Source organism: Miniopterus natalensis, chromosome 18, assembly GCF_054644295.1.
Source record: "Miniopterus natalensis isolate mMinNat1 chromosome 18, mMinNat1.hap1, whole genome shotgun sequence".
NCBI lineage: Eukaryota > Metazoa > Chordata > Mammalia > Chiroptera > Miniopteridae > Miniopterus > Miniopterus natalensis.
The window spans coordinates 35,336,742-35,354,066 of record NC_142098.1 but is presented as its reverse complement, the minus strand read 5'-3'; the positions used below and the strand labels follow the sequence as shown (position 1 = coordinate 35,354,066).

The window sequence follows — 17,325 nt, the reverse complement described above, 5'->3', positions numbered from 1 at the left end:
TTGATAAAGGGCAGTAGCTAAGAACCCAGTTCTCTGGATTAAGTCTGTGGGGGAGCTGGGTCTGTGTTATAGGAAGTCCAGTCCCTCCGCACCCAAGAATCCAGGTCCACAGGCCCCTCCTTTTTCAGAACCCCAAAGTTGGGCCCTCAGCCTTCAACTCTCCAGTCCTGCTTCTCGTTCCCAGCAGCTGAGTTAGATGCTGCCTCCTGCTGGACAGCCCCGGCCCCCATTTGCTAGAGGTCAAACTAATTAAGTACTTTTATTTACAAACAAACAGAAACAAACCGACCCCCAGGTAGAGCCAGGCCCCGCCCCTGTGCGGGTGGCCGCGGCAGCTGCAGGCAGTGATGGAGCGCGGTCCAGCTGTCTCCGAGACTGGTGAGAGTGTTTGCGTGCGCCCCCTCTCCCAGGCCAGGGTCTCACCTCCTGGCCCTTCCTTGTCGTTCCCCGATTTAAGGCACAGCCCACCCCCCTCTTGCCGGCCCACCTCCCTCCGGGAGCATATTCAGTATTCACTATGAGGCCGAGGCCAATGGTGACAAAAGGCTTTAGTGTCGCCCCCTCCCCTTCCCAGCCCCCAAGTACAGCGGCGGGCCTGGCTCTGGTCTAGGCTCAGACCCGCGCGGGCTTGGTGGTGGCAGACGCGGTGGTGGCGGTTGGACTGAGGACCTGGCGGATGCGCTCCACACACAGCGCGGCCGCCTGCCGCGTCTCCCGGCACAGCGACGCCAGGCTCAGGAAGCCGTGCGGCAGGTCCTCCACCACGCTCAGCGTCACGGGCTTGCCCAGGCTGCGCAGCCGCCGCGCGAACATGACCGAGTCGTCCAACATGGGGTCCAGCGCGCATGCCTGCGGGACAGCGGGGGTGAGGCGTGAAGCAAGGGTGGGGGGCGGGAACATGTGGACGAAGGGGCAGAGGAGGGAGAAATTGGGCGGGAAGAGTTGCAGAGTGAGTTTAACTGGGCTCCCGGGCCTCTGCCCAGCTTCTTCCCCCTGGGACCCCTGTCTCTTCCCTTTCCCCGACTCTCCAAGCCCTGTGGCGGCCCCACGGTGCTCAACAAGACTGCAAAAGAGTACAGCAGCCCTGACTCCCTTCCATTCTCCCATTGCCAGGCATCCATCCCTTCCTGGTGGCACACCTCTCCCGCGGGACCTTTCCCCTCTCCCAGGAGCTCTCTTGCCCAGGTACACCTGCATCCACCCACCCCTCCTCACTGGTCCCCCTCTGGCACTCACCACGATGTGCACAGGTGGCAGGCTCTGCAGCATGCTCTCAGGTGCCAGCAGTGGTGACATGAAGGGGTTCTTGGCGATGGGCGACGAGTATAAAGGCATTTGTGTAGGGCCTTGGCTGGAGCGCCTCGGGTGGAAGCCCTCAGGGAAAGAGGCACCAATGCCTGGGCCTCTGTTCTGGGAGCTCAGCTCATCTTGGGCTTCAACCTCTTCTGGTTCAGCCTCAGGCCGAAGTAAGAAGTTGACATCCGAGGGCGTGGAGGGACCAAGTGTCTCTGCTGACAGTGACAGCTCAGGGGTGCCTGATGTATCCGAGCTGCCCTTGAGGCTCAGGTCATGCAGTGTCAGTTTCCTGAGGGGGTCTGTGCCCAACGGGTCCTCAGGCTGGGCCAGTGCTGCTTCAGACACACTGCGCCGCATCGTCTCTGTGAGAAGAGCAGGGTCAGAGGCCAGCTGGGGCTGCAGATCAGCCTGGCTGTGTTGGTTGGGTGTGTGGGTGGCTGGCAGGGAAGGTCATGGGAAGGGCAGAGGCCTCTGGAGAAGGAGCTGCATCCTAGGGCTGTGGAGACCTGGAGTATTCCCCCAGACACCCTCCTTGGGGAGGGGTGGGAGCTGCAGGAGTCTAAGCTGCAACTCCAAGGGGCAGGCGGAAGGAGTTACATGGTCCTGGAGGTGAAGCTGTGTTCTAGTGGAGGTGTGTGTGTGGTGATGGGGAAGGTTAAGAGCAAGTCACTTTACCTCTGGGAGTCTCAGTTTCCTCATTTGTACAAAGAGGATAAAAATAGTCTTTACCTCTTGGGGGTGCTGAGGACTCGATGGGATAAGATAATGGATTAGGTCCTGCTGTTTTATTACCAGACCTGGCACCCTATTCCAGCAGCCTCCTGGCCCAGCATGAGGCCCAGCCATCTTTTTATGTCTACTTGACACAGAGGGTATCAGTGGCTCAAAGTGGAGTAAGGAGTGGGCCCACCTGGCTTGAAAGGAGGCTAAAAGGGGAGCTAAGAAGAGTCTTGGGGGCATATTAGATTCCCAGGGATCTCATACCTGTAGCTACATAGATCTGCTCCCAAAATGTCCTTTGTGTTCTTCAGTTTTATCTCTTGCCTTTGAGTGACCAGACAAGCAAGTACCCAAATGATGCTTCAGATGTGCTTCTGGCCCACCAGCTGTACTCACTTTGGCCTCAGCTCCATTAATTTTATCAGACCCATGCTATTTACCACTAGGGCCAAGATTATATTTTTCAGGGTTTTTTCACTTGTCTATAAATCCATGAAAGTAAAATGCAAGATATAAGAATAACTGCATAAGTGCTCTGTGACCCGGGGGTCACTGGAACAGAACTGTTGACTAGAGTCACAGGGTACAGCCAGTCAGGGGTGCCAGCATCCTCTAAGAGTACCTACTGTGTACCAGTAGGTATTGTGCTGGGTGCTTGGCATGAATGGGTGCATGAAGTCCTTACGACAACCTTATGAGGCAGGTACTTTTATTGTACCCATTTCACAGAGGGGCAACGCAAGGGCGACATCACCCAGCAAGTACCTGGTACAGTAGGGAGCTAGACTGGTTGTGTGTGTGAAGGGGGCGCTAAGGGCTGCACTTATCCTATAAGGAAAACCCCAGTGCTCAATGGTCTATGTGCCTAAAATTAAAATCCCTTTTGTTTGTGTGTGTATTTATTTGTATCTATTTGAATATCCTAAAAACCAAAACTTAATTTAAAATAAAACAACTAATTGGAATAATTTTCTGAATATTCATATACTTTTGAACATGCAATTCCTATTACTCAGAAAGTACTGTTGATTTGCAAGGGATAGAAAATAAGTTGAGTTGGTTGTGCTTTAAAATCCTTAAAATGTTAAAGGTGAGAAAAAATGGATCCCTAGATGAAAGCGACTTTAGGCTGCCTGAGGGTCTTGCCACCCACCCAAGGCTGGGAATCTCCTCCACTTCTCAAGGTCCATCCAGTTTGCTGATCTCCCTGCCTCAGCCTCCTAGGCTAGCTCCTGCAGCAGAATATTACCCCCCTGTGCCTCTGTTAAAAGCCTGGAAAGATTCTAAGAGGGCTGGACTCCCACCTGAGGGCCTGCCTGGAACAGGCCTGAGTAATTTACCAGGGTGCCTTTCTGGGAAAGGCTGTTTGGGAAGTTAAATCCTATAGTTCCTGGGGCTGAGATGATGTAGGGGGCCAGAAGTCCTTGAATTTCTAGGCTGTGGACTATAGTGGAAAATCCAGGCTTTGTGGTAGGGACCAGGACAGATATGGGGCAGAATAAGGAAGGCGATCTCTGCTTCCAAGTGCCCCAGGGCACAGCCCCTTTCCTCCCTCAGGACTTGAGGTGTGCCAGGCTGTCCCTCCTGGGCATGCTGGATGGGTGTGTGGGGAAGGCTTCACTTACCTGCCACAGGCATTGAGTTCGAGTGGGACCTGCGCCCACTCAGCTCCAGGAAGGAGTTGAGCCACGAGGAGGCCCCCAGGCGGAGATCCCGGAAGAGCAGGGCTGTGTCCCGCCGAACCAGCCCCATCATGCCTAGTGCCTTCTGGTCCGAGTTGGAGTGGTCCTCTGTCTCCCCACCTGCAGAGTACATGTGGGGGGCTGGGTTGTTCTCTTCTCTTTCTGGGCCCAGTCTCAACATCCAGGGATCTATTCCCCCAGGGACCCAGGAATAGCTGATCCCTTCGGTAGGAGTCTTAGATTCCTCTCCTCTGCCCCTCCTCCTCAGACCCAGGAGACTGGGCTCTAGCCCTGTCCCTGTAGGCCCTGGGCATCCTGGTCCCTCAGTTCCCAGCTCTGGGCCTTACCAGCATAGGCACTGACACACTTGGAAAGCACGCTCAGGGGCAGCAGGGGGTCCATGAGGCTCAGAAGGCGGGAGGGAGAGGCCGCGGGCTGTAGCATGGTGGCTGGATAGGCTGCCATGATGCCGTCTGGCACCCGCACCCCGTAGGCTGCTGCCCGCAGGGAGACGGTGAAGCAGAGGTTCCCGCCTGCGCTGTCCCCTGCGAGGCATATCCGCTCGCATGTTGAGCCTGGTTTGGAGGGGGGCTTGGTCACTCCTGGTAGGGAGGAACTCAGGCTCTGGGCCAGGAGCCTTGGGCTCTCAGAGGTAGGGTGTACAGGCCCCAACCCCAAAGTCTAGCCAAGTTTAGAGACTGGTAAACAGAGGAAGGGATTTGGGCCCGTTTGGAGGACAGTGACCAGAGAATCAGGCCGATTAAAGACATGGAGAGGCCTAGAGATCAGGAAGCTGTGAGGGGGCTTGGGAGGCTGGAGGCTGGAAGCAGGATGATGGGTGGGGGTGTAGGTGGGGTGGGGAGACAGGAAGGGAGGGAAGGGCACCTGAGGTCAGGAAATGGAAGCCAGGGTTCAGGCTGACAAGGGGCCATGGGCTCTGTGGCATGGGACACAGTCCCACCCTGCTCTGTGCCTCCCAAGATGTCAGAAGTGCAACATCAGAGGAGCTGGAACAATGGGCTGGAGACTTCAGGGGTAAACAGGAAGAGGAAAAAAGGTCAGAGGAAACAACCACGGGGGAGGTGGGGGCATGGAGTGTCAGGGCTGGAGTGGGGAGCGGGAGGCAGAGGGGGAAGTGGTTGATGGAAGGTTGGGTGAACAGTGGACAATGGGGAGAGGGCACTGAGGCAGAGAAGTAGGAGTGGGCAGTGGGGGCAGCCAGGTGGCAGAGGGCTGGGAGGTAGGAGATGGAAAGGGAGGCAGGCAGGGGGTGAAGACTGAGGCTTGAGAAACAAGATGGCTCACTCCTCTGCAGTGCGGGCTGGGGCAAGCAGGCTGAGGCAGGAACAGAGTGGGAGGGGGAGGGCTGGGCTCACCGGGGAGGGCTGGGCTCACCGAGGAGGGCGCAGTTCTTGATGGCCCAGCAGTAGGCATAGAAGCACTCCTCCAGCGCTCGGGGGAAGGGGGCCTCTGGGGCCAGGGAGTAGTCAATGGAGAGGATGGGGACACCCAGCTCCTGGGCCCAGGTCTTGAGGTAGGGCTCATGGGACTTGGAGGTCTGGGCCACAAAGCCACCACCATGGATGTGCACAACCAGGTACCGAGAGCGGGGTGCCTGCGGGGGGCGTGGCCAAAGCTCCAGGCTCCGAGGACCTTCGGACTTCCCCAGGCTGTTGAGCTCCTCACTGTCCTGGGGGAGAGGGAGGAGGAGGTGGGTGAAGCTGGGGCATCCTGCCCGGGCCTCCCCCAACCAAGGGAATGTACTCAGAGCGATAGGAGGGGGGCAGGTGTGAGCAGTGAGTCAAGACAGCATGGAGGGAAGGAAGGGGGGCATCTGAGTGAGGGTGGGTGCTGCCCATGCCCCTCGCTCTGCACCCGTTCCTGGCAGGGGCCCTACCTGTCCTTCACGAAGATCATAGGAGATGAGCCTGACGAGGACTGGTGCAGGGCCCAAGTGGGCCGAGGGGGGTGAGATGGTGACTGTGAGTTTGGGGTCAGCAGTCAGTGGCATTTCAAAGGCCTCTGGTGGCAGGCTGAGCAGGCGGCTTACCCTCACGGTGGCCGATGCCATGTTTGCTAGAGACTGGTGGGAAGGAACAGAAAGGGCATTGGGGATGGGCAGCTTGAGTCCCCAGTTTTTCCCTTATGTGCCATCCGTGGGCCTGGAGCCCTGCAGAGACCTGATGTGGCCTGGGATGGCTCTCTGGGCCTCAGTGTCCCCTTCTTGTAACAGGTTAGGGCCCTATTAGGCCCCATGCTCACCGATAGCACCTCGATCTCAGTGATGTTCCAAAAGGCTTTCCAGAAGTGCACGTCCAGGTTCTGAGTGATCCGCTCAAACTCAGCCCCACGCAGCTCTGGGTCGATGGCAAAGCGGCCACCAGTAAAGAGGGAGCTGGCGGCCACACCTGGAGGTCAGGGAGCCCAGGTGGGTCAGACTGTGAGGGCACGCATGGGGAGGAGGGACGGGAGGGCAGAGGTGATGCAGTCAGGGCCCAGCTGGGCAAGACTCACTGAGGCCGGTTTCGTTGCGTTTGTAGTGCTCTCCAAAGGACACCAGCCCGATGGAGATGGTCTGCAGGAATGGCCTGATGGCAGGTGTGAACTGTGGAGAGATGCTGCTGTGTCACCCATTGCCCAGGAGAGGGACCAGGGGCAGGTAGGAGTGAGGGGCAGACATTGTCATTCAGTAAACATTTACTGAGCTCCTACTGTGTGCCAGGCCCTGCCCTAGGCACATGCCATATAATATCAAGTAATGACTAATGCTCTGAAAAGACACTAGGTGGAGGGGACATAGAATGATGGCTAGGGGTTAGGCTACTTAGATGGTCTCTAGGAGGGGGCTTGAGGAGGGACCCAAATGAAGTGACAGAAGGCTGTTCCTTGCAGAGGGCAGGGCAAGTGCACAGGCTTTGCAGGGGCCTTGCTCAGCATGGATAAGGAAACCGGGGGCTGGTGTGTTTGGAGCAGGGTGAACGGTGGGGGGCCAGGGTGGGGGCGCCCAGGGTGAGGTCAGAGAAGCAAAGAGGGCTCACATGGGCCTGAGGAATTTAGATTTATTCCACACGTGGGGTGGAGCCACTGGAGGATTGTGAGCTGGGAGTAAGATGATGTAGGGACTTCCTAAAAGTCAGCGAGGACAGATATGAGATGTGGACAGCAATGGGGACCAGTTACAGGTCAACAGGAAGACAGATAGGAGATGGTCAGAGATAGGGCCAGAGATCTTGAGGCAGAAAGACAGCCAAAGGGGGAGACAGCATGTGAGAGAGCATCCAGGCAGCTCAGGGAAGACAAGACATGCGGAGACAGGGTCAGAGGAAAAAAAGCCACAGGAAGTGGGCACGGGGCCAGCAGGGTTCTTCTGTTCATTCAGCAAATACTGAGCACTAGGCACTGGGCTGGAGCAGGGGCTGAGCAAGATCCAGACAAGGGAGACCTCTGCTCTCCTGGGGCTGACATTTTACAGGGGAGGCTGTCCTGCAACACAGCACAGTTGGGCCCTCAGAGTAGTTGTCAGCCATGGCCCCTCCCCCTGGTAAGGAGCCCAGCAGGCCAGAGAGCACAGGGTTGCCTGGCCACTGTGGCTGGATGCTGGCTCAGGTTGCCCCAGGATCTCTCTTCCGTGACTTGAAGGTCACAGCCAGAACATAGGAAGGAGCTGGCTGGTCCAGCTGGGCTGATCAATATTTATGGGTTCAGCTTAGGTGAGGGGAAGTTCCCAGGAACACCCAGGCTGGGTCACTGAAGATGGGCTGCTCTGCAGGGAAATGGGGAACAGTGAGGTGGGATGGAGGCTGAGAGGCTGCCAAGGCCAGCTATCACAGAGGTGTGGGGAGGCCCTGAGAAGGTCTGAAGGGGGCTACAGGGTGACACAGCTCCAGATACTCCTGGTGGGGTTCCCTGATGTGGCTGGGGACTAGGGGGGCTGACACTGACCCCAGAGAGGGGCAACTGGGCCTCTGCTCTGAGCCTGGTACCCCAAGGGCCCCCCCAATTCTCTGAATCCACAAATTACTTTTCCTATGAATCTGAAGGCCTCTGGGCTGCCTCCCTCTTAGTGCTGAGATGAGCTGTGTCTCCCTGAGGGTGGTCTGGGGTGAGCAGAGGGTAGAAGACCTGCAGCAGGCAAAAGTCAGGGTCCTAGTTCAGGGAGGAGAGGGGTTGAGACCAGGTTTTCCTCACTGTTACCAACACGGATCTACTTTTTGGTCCCACCCTCATTCTGAAAATCCCGTTTCTACAGCTCCTTAGGTGAGTAAAAAAGCCTAGGCAATCCTGGGTCAAGTTGAGCACCAGGGGGCGGGGGGCCCTCCCCTTAAACCTCTGTAAAATGGGGCTTGCACCCTCCCAGACCTCTAGTGGGGATGACTAAATGGGTATGCTCTTACAAATGGGCCTTTGAGGACAGTACTGACTATCCTCTTGGGGGTTTCAAATGATCTCAGGGGCCAGACAGGTAACATAAAAGAGTGAATGGATCTCCTGAGTATAGGACTCTAGAGAACAGTGGGGAGCCTGGTGCAGAAAGCTATGCAGATTAAAAGATTTCTTGCTGCATGGTGGATCCAGCCTGGGACCACATGTTTGAGATCCCGGTATAGCTGTGTGGACCCCAGACAGCTTCCCCTTTCTGTAGCTGCAGTTTTCTGAATCCATGACCCTTGTGGTTATTCTGCTACCCTATTGGGCCATATTAGGGGCCACCAGGTGCCTTCACTGTGGGCCCAGGGCAGGGCAGGGGGCTTACCTGAAAGCCCAGGCAGCGGCCGTAGAAACAGCCCTTGTGCAGAGTGACATACTCTCGCAGGAAGTCTGTGGTGAGTCTTTCGTCACCTTCGAAGAAGAGGCCCCCTGGCCGGTTGGTGGCCAGCAGGCGCTGGGCATAGTAGGTCAGAGCTCGGAGCTGGGTGAGGGCGGCCAGGTAGGCCTCGAGTTCAGCCAGGTTGTGGCTCGCACGGAAGAAGATGCTGCGGCGGTTGGAGGCCACGTAGCGCGATTTGTGCAGCAGGTGCGCCATGCAACAGCGGGCTGTGTGCACCAGGCTGCGGTACCCGTTGGCTGGCGTCTCTGCATCCAGGTCAAAGAGGTGCGCCACACCCAGCAGGCGGCCCAGGGCTGGCTCCAGCCCCAGCGCCTGCTCCCGAACACCCATAAAGACATTTGACAGCCGCCGTGCTGTCTCCCCGGGGCCCTGGCTGGAGAAGAAGGCCATATTGTCCTCTGCCAGAGTCACCAGTGTCTGTGTCATTGTGCGTAAGTCCATGCTTTGAATGAGCTGCGAGGCTGCGGGCAGGTGGAAAGGCTCATTAAGCAGGGCTGGATCACCCCTTGCTCACCCGGGGCCCTGGGCTCCAGGAGTCCAGGCTCTACCTCCTTCCTCCCTCAGACCCAGGCATCAGTACCCAGCCTCCTCCTTTAAACCCAATGGTGGAGTCTAGGTACCCAGATCCTTTGTCTTCCTCAGGAGCCAGGAGTTCAAACCCTCAGCCTATCTTTCCCCAGGTGTCCCTGCTCTCTTCTATTGGTTCCCTCACTCCAGCATCTCCTACACCCAGGAGTCTCCCTACCCCTTTTTCTATCTTTCAGGGACCTGTCTCCATTTACTGTCCTGGGCCCAGAACTCCTTCTAGGTTCTGTCTGGACTCCAGTTGGTCCCCGCTCTCAGGACCCAGGAGTTCAGGCCCCCATCTCACCTCCTTAGGCCCCAAGCATTGCCCATAGGCCCTTCCCCTCCACAAATATTTGGGAGTTAATCCCTTAGCACACCGATTCCCACCTGATGGTGTCCCAGGACCCTGGTCCCAAGCCCAAGTCTCTTCCTGAACCCAGGAGTTCATGATTCTAGCCTTACTTAAAACTGAAGAGTTACTCTTGCCCCTTCCTGGCCCCTCAAGTCTGGCTGTGGAACCCCCTCCAAACTCCAGCTCCCTCTCTGTTCCTCTGTGAGGTCCCAAAACCATCTCACTCCTCTCCCAGCTGGATTCCCTGGCCTTTGGGCCTGTCCACTTGGCTTAGATTGCATGGGCCAGCTCTGCTCTGCTGGCTGGAATAGCAGTACTCATACTCACTGATACCATTGACCCTGAGCTCACTCTGTGCCAGATCCTGTGTTAAGAGCTTTATGTGCATTTGTTCATTTGCCCTTGATAACCCTTTGAAACACAGACAGCCTCAGTTCACGTTTCAGCTATTTGTGGTAGTGTCCCATTATACAGGAGAGAAAACTGAGGCTCAGAGATGTTAAGTAAGGAGCTGAAGATTGCATTAAAACTGGTACAGCACCCTGGCTGGGTAGCTCAGTTGGTTAAAGTATCATCCTGATATGCCAAGGTTGCAGGTTTGATCTCCAGTCAGGGCACATACAAGAAGCAACCAATGAACTCATAAATAAGTGGAACAACAAATTGACGTTTCTCTCTCTCCCTTCCTCCCCCCCCTCAAACAAACAAACAAACAAACAAACAGCACCATATATATACATAAAAGCAATGGAGCAGAATTCAAACCCAGGTCAAGAGCCATGTCCCCCTCCTGGGGCTCTGGAGGCTGGGCCTCTAGCTCTGGCTCTCAGAAACTGGACTAGGCCTGATTCTCCACACTTGAGGGTCCCCCTTGGTGGCGATGCTCTCTGCTCCAGAGACTCTTCCCTCCTGCAGCCTACCCAGCACCTGCCTGGCTCCTGGCTTGATGCCCCCCTGCCTCCTCCCAGAAGAAGGTATCTCCTCTCTCTCCCTTCCAGACCCTGGGGTTTGCCAGTGGCCATTCCTGTCTCTCAGGGCCATTCCTGTTGCTCAGTTGGCTGTGCACTCACCCCTCTAGGCCTCTCCGGAGCTTCCCCCAGGCTAGGACTGCTGGACTGTGGCTTCTGCCAGTAGCAGCCTGGGGCGATAAACCAGGGGAGGAGCCCAGCCTACCCAGGGTGTGGCCACTGATCCACCTCCCACCCACAAGGGAGGGTGAGAACCACGTGCTATAAACAGAGCACGGAGCCCAACTCGAGCCCAACTCCCTGCCCCCGTCTGCTCCCAGCCCCAGTTCAATTCTGCTTTAGAACCCTCAGGAGTATCCAGCCTCCGACCTCCCTTAGACACAGGAATCCAGGCCCCCAGCTCCTCCTCCCTCAGACCCAGGAGTCTAGGCACCCAGTCCCCTTTGGACCCAGAAGTCTTAGCCCTAGTCCTGAACAAACTGTCCCCTTTCACCCGACCAGGCTGCCCTCCCTCTCTCCAGGGTGGATTCAGGGAGCAAAGGCCCCATGATCTCAGCTCCTGCCACCCCCACCCCCCAGGCTTGCCCTGGCACAGCCAGCCCCAGCTGTTAGGGAAAGAGAGAGGATAGCCAACCCTGCCTGTCCCTCCTGGGAGGACAAAAGCAGATAAAAGATAGTACCAAACTCAGCTAGGGGCCTGAGCCACAGGTCCTACTGGGTGGTCTTCCCACACTGGGCACCCTGAATCTGCCACTTACCCTTCACAGCCCATCCTGCTGTGACTGTTCTGTCCACTTCACATATGGGGAAAGCAAGGCTGAGAGACACGTCACCTATGTAAATCCACATGATTCTTGCCTGGCCAGCTCTTTCTTGCCCTTCAGTCCTCAGCTTGTCACCTCCCTAACTGCTCATCCCTGTAGGAGGTATGCCACCCAGCACTATTTTCTGCCAACATACTTAAGTTTTTCCTAGAATTTTACACATTTGCAATTATACATTTGTTTGTTTACATGTTCATCATTTATCTTCCCCCCAGGGGCAGAAGCAGGCTTTATAGAGCCAAGAAGCTTATAAGAGCTGTGAAGCCCTGGGATTCCCAGACAGTCTTTGGCACTTGAACCTGCTCCTCTTACTGCTTGCACACCCCAGCCAGCCTTTCTCACCAAGATCCTGTGCCTAAGGAGTCCACCACCACCACCACCACCACCCCCCCTCCCCACACACACACACACAAAAGCTATGAAGCTTATACATATGGAGGTGGGGCTATTTAGGAAAAAGAATATAAAATCACAAATACAAAATTAGGTACTGGGTCTTAAAGGGGCCTCTGTCATTTGCTTGGCTGGAGGTGAATCCTCCTGCTTCTTCCCCTGAAATGCCATCCCCATGAGGGCAGGCCTATCATGGGGCCTAGTACATAGTAGGTGCTTAGCAAATATTTAAAGGAAGGAAAGCCTGAAGAGTCACAGTGGAGGGGAGAAGGGGATGGATGGGAGCTTGAGAGAGGACCACCCCTCCCTAGGGCAGACAAAAGATGGACAGAGGCCTCTGGGGGCAGCTCTAAGCTTAGTGGCTGTGACAACGGAACACTGGTCCAAACCACTCACCAGGTGATCCTGGATGAACCTGGTTTCCTCATCTGGGAACTGCACTTGGCCGTCCTGCCCGCCCCCCCACCCCCCTGGGCGGCCTTTTCTACAGCTGTCTGCTTGGTGGTTCTCACGTGGCCTCACCAAGGTGTGTACTGGACATTTTCCTCAGTGGCAGGACATGCTGTCTAAGAGACTATACAATTGACTATTTATGAGTTTTCTCTTTGTCTCCCTCATTAGTTTATAGGCTCCCTGATGGCAGGGGCTTTGTCTGTTTTATTGCTGTACCCGAACCCCTTGCACAGTGCCTGGCGCACGGCCAGTGTGTGGTGTTTATTGCCTAACAGACTGTGGCTTCCCACTTTATAAAGCCACTGTTATTTACTTCCCATCTATGCGGTAGGGCTCTTTATTGAAGGTGAGGACAGAGGAGACCTGGACAGAACCGTGACTTGCACCAAAGCATTGGGGAAGAGGCTGGATCCCAGGCCTTCATGACTCCAGGGCCCTGCCCTTCGCCCCGATCTAGGCAGCTCCCTGGGGGCTAGGCTGGGTAGAGCTGGCAGGAAGTAATGTTGAGATTGCCAGAAACTCGCCAAGAATCCCAGGCAGAGGGCACTGGGGCAGGGGCAGGCCCACCGGGGCCATGGGCGAGGACTGGGGCAGAGGTAGGGCTGAGGGGTACTGTTGCCTGGGCACCAGCCCTTTGCCCTATAGAGCCACTGGGCAGCTGAATCAGGCCTGCATTTTGGCCCCTAGGGACTGAGCAGGGCAGTGGGGGAAAGAAGTGGGAGGTGGATGGAGGAAGGGTGAGGTCTGGGGCCTGCGAGGGGTAAGGGCCTCTGAAAGGGAGATGCCTGGGTACAGGTGAAGGAGGGCCCGCAAGGGTAGCCAGTTCCCTGAGTATTCCCACAGAAGAGCAAACAGTGCTCAAAGGACTGACTAGTGCGCCAGGCGCTGATCTCTGAGTGCTTTCTGTGAAGTAACTGACTTTACCCTCTGCAGGATGCACGAGATAAGGACTTTATTACCCCTTTTGGCAGGTGAGGAAACGGACCCAGAGAAGTGACATGCTGCCCAGCATCATGGAACCAGCAAGGATGGCGTATCTGAGTGCTGCTTCTTCTCTCTGTCATGTCTCAGCTGTGTGCTTTCTGGGTGGTCAGGTGTGTGTGCCTGAGGTTCACTCACATGCATGGATGTACATACATAGGTTCAGGTCATGGCCAGTGTTTGTCCCAGCCTGTTTGTGGGTGGGCATGTTGACATTTTTTCTCAGTCTGTGCGTTTTCCTGTTTTTTGGTATGTCTGAAGGCATGTTTTTATGCATGTGTCACGGCCTGGCTTTCTCTCAGCCTGTGAGCGTATATGTCTCTTTTTCTCGGCCTGTGAGATTGTGCGGGCATGTGTTTGTGTGAGCATGGATGTATATGTTGATATCTGTGCATATCCTGGGTGTGTGTGTGTGGTGTAAGCATCTCTCCCCATTTGCTCAAGCCAAAACCCAGGGAATCATCCTGGCCACCTCTGATCCTCATCGAGTCTATCATGAAGTCCTGTCCACTCTGCCCCCTAGAAAACTCGAACCTGATCCTTCTCCCCACCCCCACTGCTTCCATATCTGGATGACTGTAACAACTCTTTATGTGTTTCTGATTTTGCCCCTTTCAATTTTGTTCCACATAGCAGCCAGAGGATCTTTCTAAAACATAAATCTGGTTACATACTCCCAACTCTCAATAGCCCCACCCCTCTTCTCAGGATAAAGCCCTACATCCTAGATGTGGTCTCCTAGAGGCTATCTAGGCCCCCTGACCATCCAGCCTCCTCTCTTCCTTCCCTCCCTCACTGAGCTCCCTCTGTGCTGTAATGTGCTGCTTCCTTGGGCCTCAAGGTCTCTGCCCATTCTGTCCCCTCTGCGCTCCCTCCCCCCTTGCCCAGCAGTCAACAAGTACTCATCCTTGGGTCCAATGTCACCTCCTTGGGAAGCATCCCTTTTACACTTTCTCAGGAATTTCTCTCTTGTATTTATTACAGTTTATAATTATATCTTGTCTGTGGGATTTCATTAATGTCTGTGTCTACAGCTCCAACGTAATTCTGTCCTCACCACTGAGAGCCCAGGCCTGGCCCAAATAAGTGTTCAGTGAATGTCTGAGGAATGAATTTGTGTGAATCAAAGTTGGGGCAGACAGCAATTTTGAGCTCACACACTCCCTGCCCTCAAGAGGCTAGGGGTTGCCATCTCTCTGCCCTCACTGGCCAGGCGACCTTGCTCCCACAGGGCCTCAGTGTCATCATCTGGGAAATAAGGTGATCATGACACTACTGTCATCAGGTTACTGGCAAGATCAAATTGATGACTAGGACTGCACCAGCCAGCCTGGATGCCCCTGGGGTAGGGGCGGGGTCTGATTCACCCAACTGAGACCTGGCACCAGGGCAGGGCCTCAGGAAGTGAGAGGCAAATCTCAGAGCTTGGGGGAATGAACCTTTGTGAGTAGGTGGGCCCATGGATTTGTGAGGACTGTCTCAGCCCTGTGCAGGAAGTCCTGCCCAAGAGCATCTGACTCCTCATGACAGTCCTAAGTACAGCACGATTATTATTGTCCTGGTGTTACAGTTCATGCATTCCTTTACTTATTAATTCAATAAATATTTAAATACCTATGTGCCTGGCATAGCGGGCTCTGGAAATGCAGGGTAAACAAGGCAGACACAACCCCACTCTTAGGGAGTTTGCTGTCTAGTGTGGGGGTAACTTCCACTCCTCCTGAGGGCTTGCTGTGTGCCAGCGCCAAACACACTTCATTCAAACCTCACAAGTTGAGGCAGGGAAGGAAGGAGCCTGTTGCCCAGTGTACCAGAAGTCATAGCCTGAGGAACCAGGTCTCCAGGGCCCATGCACTTAACTTTAACCATGGTCTGTACTGCCTCTGGGCGCTCTGTCCTGCTTGTGATGCTGTCTTGCTGTGTGACTGTGAATGCCCTCAGGCACCAGTCTGAGCCTGTCTGAGCCTGCCTGTGCATCTGGAGCCAATTCCAGTTCTATCCTTGACAGGGATGTACAATGAAAAGTTTGGGGTCTGGAGCCCAGGGGCTATGTCAGTTTCTTGTCTGCACAGGAACTTTCCACAGGTCCTCACTTGGATTGCGAAATATTCAAAACCATGCAAGGACTTAATGCCAGCCCCTGCCTGAGGCTTGCATCATCTCCACTGGACTTTTAGTAAGTAATGTGGCATCCTAGGAACCCAGGTGACAGCTCTTCCTTCTCCTGAGGGAGGGTGTGGCAGTCAGAAACCAACCCAGGAACCCCTAGTTTTAGAAGAAGTGGGGGTCAAGAAAAAGCAGGGCTGAAGCAGGTGGACTGACAGGAAATGGATGAACAGACTGAATGAAGGATGGGATACAGGTCTGTTTTGAACTGTACTGGCCCCCTGGCATTTCCCTCTCTGGGGCACCCCTTCCTTCTACCTTTCTCTGACTCACCCCTAAACTTCCTCTTTGGGCAACAGCTTATAAACCTCTTTCTTTCTATCCTTTCAAGAGTGTCTGAGACCTGAAAATCAGCGTCTGAACCAGAAACAGAGGTCAGGAGCTGCCTACAGTCACACAGCGAGTATGGAGCCAGATCGGGAACTCTCGTCCAGAAGACTCGCATTCGGGACTCTCCTCCCAAGACAGTAGTGGGGCATCCGGTAGTTTCTACGCTGGGGGTATAATCCGCTCTCAGGTCATCCCCGCATCCTCCCGCAGGGCTGCAATGGGCGAGTCCATGGACCCCCCTACTTGTCGAGGCGATGGGTCAGTCCACTCAGTCCCCACTTCCCCGCAGTACGTCCAAGGTTCCTTCGGGGCCGATGCCCGCCCCGCACGCTCACCTTTGGCCTTGGTTTTTCGCCATCGCCGGCGCCTACGGCTCTTGGATAAAGATCTCTCTTTGTCCTCCTTCGAGGCTGGGGCCCCAGGGGCCTCGGCGGGCCCCGCTTCCTCGGCTGACTCCATCAATTCTCCTCAGTCCCCCGCGCGGGGACCAATTCCAGCCGCCATGCCCCGCCCCGAGTGCCAAGCCTGTTTACACACCACCGCCGGCCCCTCATACCACCCAATCCTGGGCTCGCTCCACTCGGGGTCCCGCCTCCTGAACTAGCCGGGCCTCACTCCACAGCCGGGCCCCGCCCCCACTGCCAGGGCCTAAGGACTGGCCCCGCCCCCCCATACGCACGCAGAGACCCGCGACCAGCAAAAATGCAGCCCTGGAGGCGACGAAAAGCGTCCTTCAGTCAACACTAGTGGGGAGTCTCACGGTTGTCGCCCTAGCACAGAAGCCTCGATCTTATTACATGTTGGTTCTCAGCCTTGTCTTCCCACTCACCTTCCCATGTAGGGGTCCCCTAGAACGCTACCCGGCCCGCCCGCTGGAGGGGGAAGCGGGGCGCCCCCGAGCCTCCGTCTGGGGGCAGGTGGGCAGGCCAGGTCCTCCGGCAATTCAAAGTCGGGCGGGACGCCAGCACTGGAGGCGTGGCTCTGCCTGCGAGCCATTGGAGGAGGAAGCCCCTCCTTCTCCCCGCCCCTGCCTCCTAGTTTTCTCATTGCTCGGTTTCTCGAGGTTCCTGTCTCGGTCTCCTCTTCTCCCCGCGAACAGGAGGGAGGGGCAAGGAGGATACTCGGCGCCTGCGTACTAGCCTCAAGACGCCGGCGGGCTGGCAAAAGCGGCGCGATCGCCTGTGAAAAGGCGGGAAACAGAGGAGGCTCGAGGCTCGCGCATGCGCGCACATTCAACGTCCTCTTGGGCGCTTCAAGAGAGGCGGCCCGGTCACTCTGGCGGTTTGGGAGGCCTAGAGAAACAACTCTTCCTCCTCAGCACTGGCAAAAGACCCGGAACCCTGTCTTTCCATCCCACCCCTCCTTGCCACCCTCCCAAGGCCTGGGACCAGCCTTGGCACTGAGAGACAGACACCAACTACCTCCTCATCCCTGAGAGGAACAGGCCAGCCCTCCCCGGCGGGAGGAGCCTCTGGGCTGGGACCGCCATTGCTGGCCCCTGGACTAGGCCGCATTTCAGCACCTTCGGCTTTGGAAGTGGGGCTGCAGGTTTTTCCCTTCTGACAACTTCAACAAGTAAGCCCTCATTCCAGGGAGAAGACTTGATGCCTGCTTCTGCTTGGCAGGGTTTAGGAGCCCAGAGAAGGGGGGTGGGAGCTGGAGCCCGTTCCCCCCCCCCCCCAGAGGAGGGGAGGGAGGGCTGGCAGCCATCACTCTGCCCTCCCGCTACCCCCAGTTCTCCCTTCCTCTAGCCCGGACCTTGTCT

General features: G+C 56.1%; 1 protein-coding gene across 2 annotated transcripts; it reads right to left on the bottom strand.

Annotated features, from left to right (window-relative positions):
* Positions 1-244: 244 nt before the first annotated feature.
* Positions 245-16,493, bottom strand: LIPE (lipase E, hormone sensitive type). 2 transcript variants are annotated; one of them, XM_087826715.1, is made up of 10 exons: positions 16,390-16,493; positions 8,452-8,987; positions 6,213-6,303; positions 5,961-6,106; positions 5,596-5,781; positions 5,094-5,388; positions 4,046-4,273; positions 3,642-3,818; positions 1,237-1,658; positions 245-849 (listed from the first exon to the last, which is right to left on the bottom strand). In XM_087826715.1, the coding sequence occupies exons 2-10, from the start codon at positions 8,965-8,967 to the stop codon at positions 613-615; spliced, it is 2,298 nt and encodes a 765-aa protein (XP_087682841.1). In that variant the 5' UTR covers positions 8,968-8,987; positions 16,390-16,493; the 3' UTR covers positions 245-612. The 2 variants fall into 2 exon arrangements, with proteins under 2 accessions (XP_087682841.1, XP_087682840.1); XM_087826714.1 differs by lacking the exon at positions 16,390-16,493 and adding an exon at positions 15,896-16,032.
* Positions 16,494-17,325: the final 832 nt, after the last annotated feature.